The following is a 15066-nucleotide window of genomic DNA, read 5'->3' on the forward strand; positions in this document are numbered from 1 at the left end:
ATTGAAGTGCTATTGATGTTCAGGTAACATACATCTTTTATTAAACTTGGGAAATAATTAGAATGCTAATTTGTATTGAAGCAGATAGGAAGAAAATTATTTTTAAATATTGATATTTGTTTTGTTTTAATAGGTATCAGCAGATGTTGCATACGAACTTGGTCTACCTTGCTACAATAGCAGATTCTAATCAAAATATGCAGTCTCTTTTACCAGCAGTAAGTACCTTTAAAATAGTATAAAGTAGACAAAATCTTTTAGACTTATGTACAGAATAACACATTTTTGTTTAGTGATTTTTAAGTTTTGTTTAGTAAATTCTGCCCTTTGCGAACATAAGGGTATTCTTCTATATGACCTAAAAGCTTCATTGTTTTGCCTTCATGTTGAATTTGAGTTTATTCACCTAGAATTGATTCCCTCCCTGAAGAAGTTATATCCATCCATCCATTTACCCACATACCCACCCACCTGCCTACCTACTTATTTAATTATTTTCATCTATAATTGCAGATATAATTTATGAGTAAGTCTATAGTATTTCAAAGCAAAGCCCAGGCATCATATACTTTCCTTGGCAAATACTTCAGTATGCATCTCTAGCAGAGAAGAAGCATTATTCCACCCAAGAGATTAACCAGAATTTCTTAACCTTTTATCATACCCAGGCTATCTTCAGTTTTCATTGATTATCTTAAAAGCACCCAAATGTTTATTTATTTTATTTTATTTTATTTTATTTTATTTTAATTTAATTTTATTTTATTTTATTTTACTTTATTCATGAGAGACACAGAGAGAGAGACAGAGAGTCAGAGACAGAGAGACAGAGATAACAGGCAAAGGGAAAAGCAGGCTCCATGCAGGGAGCCTGATGTGGGACTTGATCCCAGGCCCCCAGGATCATACCCCGGGCTGAAGGCAGCACTAAACTGTTGGGCCACCAGGGCTGCCCACACCCAAATGTTTAAACGATTGTTTGCTGCAGAATCCAGACAAGATCCACATGTTGCATTGGTTGATACATGTCTTAAGTTTCTTTTAATCTATATCAGTTTATCTTTTTTATTCTCTGTTTATTTGTTGAAGAAACTGGGTCATATTTATAGTTTCTCACATTCTAGATTTGGCTAATTGTATCCTCATGGTCCTTTAATGTGTTCTTCCATTTCATCTCTTATTTCCTATAAACTGGTAATTAGGTAGAGAGGCTTGATTAGGGTTAGGTTTTGTGTTTTGTGTTAGGAATATTTCATTGAGGGGCACCTGGGTGGCTCAGTCAATTAAACGTCTGACTCTTGATCTCAGTTCAGATATTGATCTCATGGTCATGAATTTAAGCCTTGAGTTGAACTGCACTTGTCTGTTGTATCACATCAGGAGGAACATTTTGGTTGTTCCATTTTTAGTAATGTTAAGATGGGATGGGACCTCTGTTGTTCCATTTTTAGTAATGTTAAGATGGGATAGAACGTCTGGCTGGCTCAGTCGGTAGAACTTGTGACTCTTGATCCCAGGGACGTGAGTTCAAGCACCAGATTGGGGCGTGAAGTCTATTTAAAAAAAAAAAAAAAAAGATGGATCCATGGGTGCAGTTGATACTGGCCTGATGAATGTATTATAAAGTTCCCCATCAACCTTTGACTTAATGGTTTTAGCAGTCATTAATGCTTGTTGATCAGATCTATTATTTCACATTGAGATCATGATGAATTTCTAATTTTACAGTTCCTCCTGCATTTATTAGCTGTACTTCTTTTAAAAAAGAAAAACTTCTTTCCTCAAGTATTTGGTTATTCTGAGATAGAGAGTCCCCATAAGAGAATCATTATTAAAGATTGGTTTCTATCCTCTTAATCAGTTTTCAAAATGACAAGCTGGCCCCTAGCAATCTGACCAGTGATATTTTTTTTATTGTCATCTAAACATTCATGTTTTTATATTTTTAATGTGTGTAAGTCCATTGCATCATTCTTTTTGATACTTCAGGTTGTCTCCTCTTTGGTCAGTGAGAGGCTCTTCATTTGGCTGCTGTGTCCATCTGACATGATTCAAGTATTATTGTACAGCTTCTATTCTTTTAGGATTTGAGAGAGCTGTGACTATATTTTCTGCCCTGGAACTATTCTGCCTCAGCTATTTTTTCAAGCAGCACTTTTTTCACTGGGAATTGATACCTAGAGACCCCAATTTGGATGTTTGGGGCATTCGTTATTACTGGGTTTTCTTTGTTTTTTTGGTATTTTTGGTGAATAGAACTAGTAAACATGTTTTTTAGAAAAAGAAATAACGCTGAATTATTGATATTTCCCTTCAGGAATTAGCTTTGATTTTATATATTATTTCTTGTGTCTTATTCTAAGAATCTTGGTACCTTAATGGCATTATCATGGTTATTTATTTGCTTTATACATGTATAAAGTAATTTCAGTTTAACAATACCAAGATTGCCACTAATAAGATGATGTTTGTCTTTAGGGTATATCCCACTGGGAATATATAATCAATACATTTCTTTTTGAATCTGAAATAATTCATGTGATTATTACTATGAACTTGATTACTAGCTAGGTGGAATTTGTTTTTGTGAATGGTGTGAGAAGTGGGTTCAATTTCATTTGTTTACGTACGGGTAGATTTCTGTCCCAGCATTATCTATTGGAAAAACAAAACAATGACTCTTCTCTATTTTGTCAGGCTACCCATATGTGTGGTTCTCTGTCTAATCTCTATTCTGTCCCATTGGTCTGTTTTTATAAATTCCACTATCTTGTCACACTTGTTATAGTCTTCTAAATCTTGATGTATGTTAGAGAAGTTCTTAACTACTTAATGTTTTTCAAGAATATCTTGGCTATTTGGTCCTTTGCATTTCCATATATGCTTAAAAACCAGCATGCCCAACACAATCCTGTTGTGATTTTCATTGAGATTCTCTTGACTCTAAATTAATTTGGGGAGAATTTATATCTTCACAATATTGAGTCCGTCAAATCATGATCATTGCATATATTTTCATTTTTTTAATCCTGTAAATATCTTTCAATGAAGTTTTATGATTTTCCCTGCAGAGGATTTGCACATCTCCCAATGGACTCATTGTTAGGCACTTCATATTTTTTGAGGCTATTTTAAGAGTCTTTATTTTTTAAGTTTTATTTTCTAACTGCATTTGCTATTTACATGGAAATGCGCAATTGATACTGAGTTTCACAGTCTTGTTCAACTCTTATTTCTAACAATTTTTCTGTAGATACCTTCTATTTTCTGTATTCACGAACATATTTGTGAATAATGAGTTTTGTTTCTTTCTTGCCAATCCTTACATCTTTTATTTCTTTCTCTTGCCTTACTTTTCTGGCTAGGACCTCCACTACATTCCCGAATAGAAGTGGTGATAGAGGACAACTTTATCTTGTTCCTGATCACAAAGGGAAAGCTTTCACTCTTTGACCATTAATAAGTATGATGTTTGCTGGAGTTTTTTGTAGATGCCTTTTATCAGATTAAGGAAGTTCCCTTCTGTTTCTGTTGTGCTAAGTAAGAGTTTTTATCTTGAATGGATGTTAAATTTTATTAAATACTTATATTGCATTTAATGAAATGATCATAATTTTTCTTTTAATCTGTTAATGTGGCGAATTACATTGATTTACTTTTTAATGTGCAATCAGTCTTGCATTCTTGTAATTAACCTTTTTCATGGCCCACTTGGTCATGATCTTTGGTTTGGTTTGGTTTGGTTTGGTCATGGTCTTTAAAAAATTGATGTATTCAGTTTGTTAAAATTTTGATCACAATTTTTATGTCTTTGTTCTTGAGTGTAATTGACCTTTAATTTTCCTTTTTTATAATGCATTTGTCAGGGTTTTATTTTGAGGTTATTTTGGTTTTATAAAATGAATTGGAGAATGTTCCTACTTTTTCTTATCTGGAATAATTTGTATGATAGAGCTATTGTTCTTAAATGATTGGTGTACTTCTTTAGAAAAGCCATGTGAGTCTGGAGTTTTCTTTGTGGGAAGGCTTTTGTTTACTAACTCAATTTCTTTATTGGTCTTTGGACAATTTAAAACATATATTTTGTGAGTTGCCTATTTTGGTAAATTGTGCTTTTTAGCATTTACTAAATTTTCAAATTTATTGCCGTAAAGTTCATGAAATAATCTTGTCTTTCTAATGTCCTCAGCATCTATGGTGATATTTTCTTTTTTATTTTTTAACATAGTTTATTTGTGCCTTCTCTTTTAAAATGTTTTGATATTCTTGCCAGTTGTTTATCTTTTTTTGTCTTTTCAAGGAATCAATTTTTGACTTTTATTTTTGCTGTGACAGCATTTCTCAAACTTCTTGTTCTCAGAACCCCATTATACTTAAAAATTATTGAGGACTCTGAAGAACTTTATATGGATTATATATATATTGATATATTTGTAAATTTTCCTCAGTTTTTAAATTAAGACTGAGAAAGTTTTTAAAGTGTTTATCAGCTCATTTAGAATGAACAATAATGAACCCATTATATGTTAATGTAAATAATGTTCTTTAAAGGAAAAATAACTCTTTTAGAACAAGTTTAAGTAGGAAAGGAATAGCATTGTTTAATAATTTAGCACATTTCATTTAAATGTCTGGCTTAATTAAAACAGGTATATTCTCTTATGTTTCTGAATTCAATCTGGTATAAAATGTCTTGGTTGAAATAGAAAAAAATCCTTTTTCACTCAGATATGGAATTGGAAAAGGGAAAACTATTTTAATAGCGTTTTCATATTGTTGTACAATAATCTTCTTTGATAGTACAGAGGATTTCAACAAGTGTTTCTAAAGGTTTTTTGCGATACGGAATCTGAAACAATATCAATAGATTTTTCTTATTCTGGTATATTAGAGTTCATTGGTCTGTCCTGCATTTTGGATGGATCTTCTATCATGTATAATTTGTAACATGCTTTGGTCATTTGGAAAATAGAAGTGCATTGAGTTATGTACATCTAAATATTTACGTATTTCATTATATGATACCAAAAACCACATTTGTTTAAATCACCACCAGTCTCTTCAGAAGTTAAGTATTGAGGTGCTGTCAAACTCAAGATGGTAGATAGAACTTTGCCAAATTCCCAATTCTTGCTTGAAAAGTCAAGCTTAATCATTAGCAAGAAATGCTGTCAGTTATTTTCCAGGCTTAATGTGTTAATTTTTGAGCAAATGTCTGCCAGAAACCCAAGCCTGGGTAAGTCTAGTTTGTCTAGCAGTAGTTCTTTGAATTAAAAATGGAGTTCCATAAAAACTGTGTGGATCAGCAAGCAACTCAGTCACAGAGTGCTTTTATTTTACTTTGATTTGCAACAGATACGTTTATTACTTTCTTATTTTGTCCCAGAATATTTAACTGACATAGAGAATTTAATAAATGAGTAATTTTTACTGTTTAATCAAGGACGTTCTTAAGTGAAGTGACTTTTTTTTTTTTAACTGCTAGTCTGGCAATAAATAATACAGTGATTTACTGTAGAATTTGGTGCTTTCATTCATGCCAAAACTCTGGCAGTTAAATCCACTTTCTTACTTTTGCACCATTGTTTTAAATATCAACATGGCATAAAAGTATCGTTATGAAGATAGGTTGACATTTTGGACTCTGAAAGAGTCTTGAGAACTGAGAACCATGTTTCGTGAACTACTGCTCTTTTGTGTGTTTTTGAGTGTGATTAATTTCTGATCTTGTCTTTTTATTATTTCCTTTTACTTTTATTGTATTTTGCTGTTCTTTTTCTGAGTTTTGAGATGAATGCCTACTTTATCAGTTTTCATTTAATGCTAATATATACATTTAAAGGCATAAATTTCCCAATAGTCATAGTTCTATATTTATATTTGTTCAGTTCCAAATATTTTCTAATTTCCAGTGTTATTTCTTCCTTATACATGGGTTGACAAACATATTTTCTAGTTTTCAAACATATGGAAATGTTATCATTTTCTTTTTATTAATGATTTCTAACATTATTGCATGTAGTTACATAACATTTTCTATGATTCAGTTCTCTGGAATTCTTTGAGGTTTGTTTTATGTTGAAGCATATGGTCAGTCTTTACAGATGTTCTATGTGTACTTAAAGAGAATGTGTATTTAGCCCCTGAATGCCTGTATATGTTTATTGGGTCAAGTGTGGTCATCTTGTTTGAATCTTCTATAGCTTTACTATTTTTAACTTTTCTGATGCTTTGTTATGTCAGTTACTGAGAGATGTATGTTTAAAATGTATAATTGTGGATTATATCTTTTTCTTATAACTCTTCCAAGTTTTTTCTTAATATGACATTTTGCGACATTGTTAGTAAGTGCATATATACTTTAGAACGTTTACAGCTTTCTGGTTCTTTGTAACATTTGTCATTATGAAGTATTCCCCTCTTTATGTCTGATAATTGCATTTTGTCTTAATGTCTACTTATCTGATATTAGAATAGCTCAGGTGGTTTTCTTTAGTGTTTGCATGGTATATTCACCTTTCTATTTCCTTGTATTACAGGTAATGTTTTATGAATGGCATGTAGGTTTTAAAAAAAATCCAGTCTAGCAATCTTTTAATTGGAACATTAAATCTATCCGTTTATATTGAATATAATCAATCACTCATGTATCTAAGTTTAAAGTTACCATCATACAGTGTACTTTGTCTTATCTGTTCTATATTCCTTTTTTCTTTTAGAGAAACAAAAGCCTTTTATTTTTGTTCCTTTTTTCTCTTCTAGTTTGGAAATTATGTACTTAAAGACTTAATATCTTTTCAGTGGTTTGCTCTTAGTGTTATCATTGTTACATTTCTCATGCTTTTCATTTCGCCCTTCATTTACAACCTCTTTTCTCAGATCATTTTCTTTTTCTTCCCTAAAGAACATATTTTAGTATTTTCTTTAGGACTGATTTGCTTGTGACAAATACCTTAGGTTTGTTTGTTGTTTGGTGATCTGAAAAATCATTTCACCATCGTTCTTACGGAATTTTGTTGCCGGGACAGATTGTTGTTTCCATCTTGTATCTCTTGGAAATTTAGTTATTGGTGTTACTATTCTGAAGGTAATCTATTTTTTTGCTTTGTCTAGCGTTTTCTGAAATTTTGCTGTACTATCTATAGGTGTGGATTTCTTTTATTTACTCTGCTTGTGTGTTGAGATTTCTGAAATCTGTGAATTTATGTCTTTTACCAGTTTTGGGAAATTATCAGCTGGCTTTATAGATTGGCTAATGTACCCATAGCAAATGTTACTCACTCCCCACCCCCTCCCAAGTTTGGGCCCACCTCTCTGGATTTTCTTTTTCCTTCTGAACTCGGCCTGATCATTTGCTACTTCTTTGTGTACTCTTCCATATCTTTAAGCATATTTTAAAAATATTTGTTGAGCTTTTTTTGTTGTCTTCGTAGAGAGTTGTTTGAATGTGCTAATCACCTTAGGTGATTCTTTAAAGTACTAGAATTGTATTGTTTTGCTGTCCAAGGAATAAGTAACAGAATATTAGTTACTTTTATGGATTTTCAAATATAACTGTTTCTTTGGAGAGAGAACAGACACTTGCAGAATGACTACTATGCATTGAGTCCCTTCAGTATTTCATCCTCAGAAGCCTTTAGGATACTAGTTCCATTCTGTAGTTGAGGAAACGGAGTCTCAGGTAGATTAATTAACATGCCTGGGGACCCATAGTTGGTAAATGGTAGCATGGGATTTGAACTCTGGCCTTACTGAAAGCAGTTTGTGCATTATGCTATCATGTCTCGTTGCTACTAGGAAAGGAAATAAAATCCTGATCAATTTGCTCTTAAGTTGAAGTATATGGGTAGAACTTGGCTAGGTCTTCATAGAGTTTGAATTTTACAACCGGCAGTGTCTTGATTGATTTATTATGTTGTCACAGAAATGATTACCTTAATTATTTTCAGGTTTTTGTTTTTTGTTTTTTTGGTCTCGCATTACTCTTGTATTTAGGTGTTAATTTTTAAAAAATGTGATGTGACTGGGTCTGCTTATAGTTTGGGGACTAAATTATAGGTTAAAGTAGTAGGTTAAGAATTTAGCTTATCATCACCATGGTGACCTATAATTAAGTGATTCTTAAACTTGTTTCCCTGTTCTAAAACATCTGAAGATAATGACAGTCTCAACGTGTTCTCATCAGTAACAACTAATTATGGCAGAGATTCAAGTCTCAGGGCATTGCCAGTGGAAAGGGGGACGTTTCCCTTTAGGTAGTCTTATTAGAATCTTGTGAGTAGTTGGGATGTGGTAAAATGTCCTCTGCTGTTTCTATATTCCTCCTCCTTCCTTCTACCCAGCGAATTGAAGTTCTTTGTGTAACTTATGATACTGTGTAAACTGTGGATTTTTTCCAGTTTGTCTTGATTTGAAATACTGTCTCCATAAAATGTGGAAATGTCTTCCAGCCTTAAACATTACAGCCTCTCAAATATGTCTCGTGTTCTTTTTTTTTTTTTTTAAGATTTTATTTATTTATTCATGAGAGACTCCTAGAAAGGCAGAGACATAGGCAGAGGGAGAAGAGGGTCCATGCAGGGAGCCCAATGTGGGACTCCATCCAGGACTCTGGGATCACACCCTGAGCTGAAGACAGACACTCAGCCGCTAAGCCACCCAGGTGTCCCTATGTCTCATATTCTCTAGCCTTTATGTAGAGTACAAAAATATTTGGTCAGATCATGTATCTTACTAATTTCTCTTGCCCTTCTTCAGGAAGATAGTAATTATTGAGATGCTGGTGTGGTAAAGTTGAGCTATCATTGGAAATTCATTTTGGTGCAAAAAGATGTCTTAGAACTTACTGTTCCAGGGATCCCTGGGTGGCTCAGCAGTTCAGCACCTGCCTTTGCCCCAGGGTGTGATCCTGGAGTCCCTGGATCAAGTCCCGCTTCAGGCTCCCAGCATGGAGCCTGCTTCTCCCTCTGCCTGTGTCTCTGTCTCTCTGCCTGTCTCTCTGTGTCTCTCATGAATAAATAAAATCTTTTTTTTTTTTAAATAAAATCTTTAAAAGAAAAAACAGCAAAAGGGAAAGAGACACATTTTGTTACTAACCATCTACCATTATTTCACTCCTTTAATATGGAGTTACCATTTTACATCATATTTTACTAAATATAAAAACTGCTACTTGTATATTTTGAAGTAAAATTTTTGCCTCCTAATATTGGTCAAAGTTTAAAACACATGGTCAAATTTTTATTAAAAAGATATGAGCGTTTTGAAGGTCAAATTGCTTGAGGAGTTAACAAAGGAGAAGTTTTTGAAAAAATAGAAATAAATATATCCTCATAGTAGAGAGGATAAGAGGATAAGTCTCTCATAAGAGAGACTTGAGCCAGTAAAGAAAAGTGGGGCTGGAGAGAGGGAAAAATCAGTTAGAAGGATTAGAGATGAAATAGGAAGTAATGTAAATTTGGGAAAACTAGAGATAATGAATGCAACCAGTCTGCCAAAAGGGAGAGAGAATATGCTAGTAAATATAGTTTGAGAAATTTTGACTGTGAAAAAGAACTGTATGTTTTGGGGTTAAAAAAAAGCTTTCCAGAATGGTTTTTCACTTCATTTAACTAGTGAGAATTGGAAGTATGCTCATAATTATATACAGAATCAACTTTCAGGTTTTTTTCATATCCCCCAAAAGAGAAATTATATATTTATAGTACTATTTCATATATTTGGGACTAGGCTACATCTAGCAAGCTTCTCTTATTTGAAAGAAAGTCAAGGGTTCAAAAACCAGGAATAAATGGAAAAAGATCTATAAGGAAAAAAATAACTTATAAATCCAGTGCATTAACACTTAGGCATTTTACTTTTTTATTTGGGCCCTATGTTTTCTTACTACAAAAGCATTATCCGTTCATATATTTATTTATTTATTCTTAACCTTATATATATTTTAAGAAGTTTGTTTCTTAAATTTTAAGCCCTTAGCTGGGAAGCAACTAATCAGAAAAGAGGGAGTGTAATCTATAGGCAGGCATACAATATAATCAGTGTAACCGAACAGCAAAGGCGGCATGGAAAAAGACCATCTAGTTATAAAAAGCTGACGTAATTGAAAACGTACCCTACTCTGGCTTCTTTAGTATATGCACCCGGGGCCCTCTTTATCTAGATAAACCTTGGAGGCATCACTTGAGGGTTGGTATTTACTTTCTGAAGTAGCATAAACCATTGACTATTTTCATATATGAACTAGGAATATATTGCCAGTAGACATTATGATTATGTTATATGTCAGTCTTCTCGAATATACTTTGAATAAGTTGGATTTTTAAGTTTTAGCCTAATATTAGTTATTGGTCACTTATTTTTGTTGTTCGGTAGTATTAGTGTATACAAAATGGTAGACACCAGTGATTTAGGAAAGAATTATGAGAGGACAGTTTAAATCAAGAAGTTTTTATTTATTTTTTTAAGATTGATTGATTTATTTGAGAGAGAGAGTGAGCATGCATGCACCTGAGTGGAAGGGGCAGAGGGAGAGGGAAAGAGAATCTCAAGCCTACTCTACTCAGTGTGGAGCCCAACTCGAGGCTTGATCTACGATCCTGAGGTCACGACCTGAGCCAAAACCAAAAGTTGGACACTCAACCAACTATACCACCCTGGCACCCCAAAGAAAAGTTATTTTTATTTGGGAAAAACTTGGGGAATAAAGAGTCTTTCTATTGTAGTTCATTTTAAGACCTACAGACTGGAAATATTTCACAGAATTAAAAATTGTAGAGCTGGAAAGAACATGGACAATCATAGTCTTGTGTTTATCTACCTTGGCTGCATATTTTAAAAGCTTCTCAGGTAAGTCTAATGTGCATCTAGGAATTGAAGACCTTATATTTCCATGCTTTTTAAATGAAACATCCAGTGACATTCTGAAGATAAGCAAATTAAGGAAAATATTCCTATCCTGGTACTAGCAACTTCATTTGATGTTGTGTACCACAAACTATTTTTACAGTATGAGAAGGTAATACTTCTTCTATACTATTGTTAGGACTAAAATAAACAATTCACCTACGGAGTCTCAGGTAGGTTAATTAACATGGAGGGGGTACATAGAAAATACTGATGATAATGAAGATGAAGGTAGTACACAGTTGGAAGTATAAACAGAAAGAGAAGTCTGATTCAGGAGTGTTTGAAGTAAGACTAGCAGGATTCAATTCTGAATACATACGAAGGGTAAGGGAGAGAGTTGGGAGACTTGACAGTGACATTCCCTGAGGTTGAGTATATCAGCATGTCTCCTAATTTTTAAAGAAGGTTGGAGGCTGAAAGGAATTGCTTATCTTGCTTTTCACTTAATTCATTGTGTATTTGAGTTTTTTAAAAATTCCTTAAAAAAGGTTTAAAAAATTCCCAATTTAACCAGATATACTTCTTGAATTTTAAGCCTATTAAAGATTATTTTTGTTTATTGTGTATTCTCTACAAAGAATAAAAGTCTGGACTATTAATACAAATTGATTTAGAGTAAGTACAGTAGTCTTATGTTTTATATTTCCTAAGTTGCATTTCTTTCTTTTTTTTTTTTTTTGGTGATGTGCACTTGATGTTCTCAGCAACCCTTGGACAGCATTTGATTAACCTCTCATTACACAAGCTTCAGTAAAAGTGATAATGTGTAGTCTTTAGATTCAGTACTGGCAAAACATCTGTTTTAAAGTAATTCATTGACTAAAATTTGGCATTACAGAATTCACTGACAGGTATGATCTACCTGAAGTGAAAGAACCTGTGCTTAGAGATGTGGAACATCTTACAGATTAGCATACTATATTTCATTTATAAATTTTACCTTCACTTTCAGCATTGTAGTACTTTGATATGGTCAGAACATCAAAAACTACAAAAGGTCATACAAAAGCCCACTCTGTCTCTATCTTAGATTTTTTTTATGCAAATAAAAGCTGATATAAGTACATACTTTATCCTTTTCTGTCCACATACAACCTTGCCATCCACAGTTCTGTTTCTTATTTTTTAAAAATGAAAGTGTTTGCATTCTTATTTAGAAATGTGGAAAGAATTTTTAAGATTTTATTTATTTATTGAGAGAGAGTGAGCAAGAGAGAGAGAGAAAGAGAGCATGAGCAGGGTGAGGGTCAGAGGGAGAAGCAGACTCCCTGATGAGTAGGGAGCCTGCTGGAGGGCTCTATTCCGGGATCCTGAGACTGAGCCACTCATGCTCCCCTTGGAAAGAACTTTCTTAAATATTGGCATCACTTTAAGAATTTTTAAGTTTTGAGTGTTTGATAAACACAATAATGTATATTTAGTCAGTGCGATGTTGACTTCTTTCTCCTTTGAAACATTTGTTTGACTTCTGTGATAGTTTTCTTTTTACCTTTCTATACTCAGCTTATCTTTTTTTTTTTTTTTAAGATTTTATTTATTTATTCATGAGAGACATAGAGGCAGACATAGGCAGAGGGAGAAGCAGGCTTCCTGCTGGGACCCTGATGTGGACTCGATCCCGGGACTCTGGGAATCTCAAGCCAAAGGCAGACGCTCAACTATTGAGCCACCCAGGTGCCTCTTCAGCTTCTTATCTTTAACATGCCCATCAATTGTTGATATTCTATTCTTGAACATTTTTTTTTATCATATACACTCTTTCTGGGAGATTTCATCCATACTTCTGGTTTCTTATATTCCTGACTTCAGGCTCCACCTATACATCGATGACTCCCAAATATCTGTCTTTATGCCTGAGTGAAACATGAATCCAGTTTCCAATAGATGTATCCATTTGGGTATTGCACAGGTCTCTCAGCACAGTGTGGACAAGACACCATTTCCCTCAGCTCCCCCTATGCTGTTTCTTGCTGTTAAAGAAAAAGGCCCATAAGCTTGAATTTTCTATTTACTATTTCAAGTGAATGGTATAAACATGAGTTCTTTTAGTCAGAAATGTAATCGTCATTTATGATTTATTCACCTACTATAGCTACTTTCTGAGTCTTCCTCTTGTATGTAGTATGGTGCTGCACAATAAGAGGTGTCTAATTAAAACATTTTGGTGTTAAAAACAGAAGCAAGATCATGAATGAAATGTCTTTTAAAGTCTGTATTTGATATTTAGGATGAATTAAGGAAGCCATCAGTTACTTAAATAATTTTGAGGTGAGGAAGACTTCTGTGAGAACGAAAGCAAAGGAGGAAACTATAAAAAAGTAAAATAAATAAAGTAAAATAAGACTTTTTGTATGCCAAAAAGTCCTGTAAATGAAATTAAAGACAACAGATGGTAATAGTACAGTATAATGCATGTTATTTTAGAAGTACTGGACATTTAAAATATATTTTACATAGTAGAAGTGATTAATTCTGCTCTTAAGTATTAGGGAAAGTTTCACAAAAGAGGTAACCCTGTAATTTGTAAAGAATTGATTTATGGGGACACACTTGGATTAGTATATTATAGGGAGCATTTTCCTATACCATTGCTTATGTCATTTCAGAATCCTAGAAAAAAATCCTGTTATAACTCTTTGCTAGACAGTATATATGAAATTCAGGCACTTATTCAGCCCACATATGTAAAGAGATTGGTTATATCTTACTGAGGATTTATAAATATTCATTCCCTAAGATTATATGGATATGGAGTGACTGCTTAGTAGTTAACATCATTAGGGCTAGGTAGGCTTAGTTTTTCAAAGTGGAGATAGTATAACATTGCATTTGTTATGGTGAGAGTGTTTGCTATTTCAAAAATGAAGGTTGAGTTTCTGGGGAACCTATTACTAACTGAGGAGAGTATTGTTGGTAAGTGAATCATTTGGGGGTATAACTCCTTAGGAAGTTTGGAGGATCGTGTTGTGAAAATAAGTGGAAAATGTTGCTAGTTGCGAAAGTTCAACTGGTCAGGTTTTATAGCAAGACTAAATTCTGTATTAGCTTGGGGACAAGATGACATAACTGATGAGATTATTATTTTTAAGATTATTAAATTGAGGAAATCATTTGGTAAGATCAAAAACCTGTATCAGTTCAAGGCTACTCATGATGGTATTCTGACATTTCTTACAGAATTAGTAAGGAATCAAGGAGATCTTTCTGAACTGTCTCAGATATGTATAGAACTAATTTTTGGTGAGATTGACATAGGACTAGGAAGTAAGACAAATGTAATGATAAGGCTTTTGGATCCATTCTTGGTTGACCAGTCGGACTCTTTTTATTTGTGTATGTACTGGTCATCTGTTAGCTTTTGGCAGTATTTATATATGTATGCATATATAAATATAAATATATATGTATATATTCCTCCTGTTTGCATAATATTTTTAAATCTCCTATTTCTGTGTGTCATTTTAGTGCCTCCTTGTGGGAAGGTATACTAATGACAGTTATATGAATGATAGTTGCACAGAGGAAGGATTATTAAACTAAAAATTATGTTTCACAGTGATTTTTTATATTTTAAAGAAACATTGAAGATAATTTTAGTCAGAATTAATTTTATACTAAATAATTTAAGTTCGAGAGTTCATTTATTTCCTAAATATTAAGCGCATACTGTGTCTCAACAATAGTTAGGTACTTTTAGAACATCAGTTAGCAAAACAGATGAATATTCCTGCTGTCTTGGGTTTTATGTTCTAGCAAGCAAGGTAGGTACAATAAATAATTAAATCATATAACTTATTAGAAGATGATAAGGGCTATTGAAAAGGAAAACATAGAGCAGGGAGAGATTTATTAGGAATGCTGGAGGTGGGGGGTGGTATTTGCAGTATGAAGTAGAGTGCTCAGGAAGACCTCATTGAGAAGGTGACATTTGAGCAAAGACTTGAATGTTTTAGGCAGAGGAGACAAGCGGTGGAAAGGTCCTGAAGTGAAACTGTGCCTAGCTTGTTCAAGAAACAACATGAAGTTTGTGGCTAGAACAGAGTAATGTAAGGAAGTTGTGTGGACAAATCTGTCTTGCAAGCTCTTGTAGTGACTTTAGTTTTTACCTTGAAATTGGAAGCTCTTGGAGGATTTTGAGCAGAAGAGTGAATTGACATA

General features: G+C 33.4%; 1 protein-coding gene across 3 annotated transcripts in view; it reads left to right on the top strand.

Moving 5' to 3' along the window:
* SS18 (SS18 subunit of BAF chromatin remodeling complex) overlaps window positions 1-15066 on the top strand; it is an 80928-nt gene that overhangs the window by 12050 nt on the left and 53812 nt on the right. For all 3 annotated transcript variants that reach the window (XM_055324202.1, XM_055324203.1, XM_055324205.1), the window contains exon 3: window positions 134-218. In XM_055324202.1, coding sequence (XP_055180177.1) covers window positions 134-218 — 85 coding nt within the window. The remainder of the gene's footprint in view (window positions 1-133; window positions 219-15066) is intronic.

This window comes from Nyctereutes procyonoides, unplaced genomic scaffold, assembly GCF_905146905.1.
Source record: "Nyctereutes procyonoides isolate TBG_1078 unplaced genomic scaffold, NYPRO_anot_genome, whole genome shotgun sequence".
Lineage (NCBI taxonomy): Eukaryota > Metazoa > Chordata > Mammalia > Carnivora > Canidae > Nyctereutes > Nyctereutes procyonoides.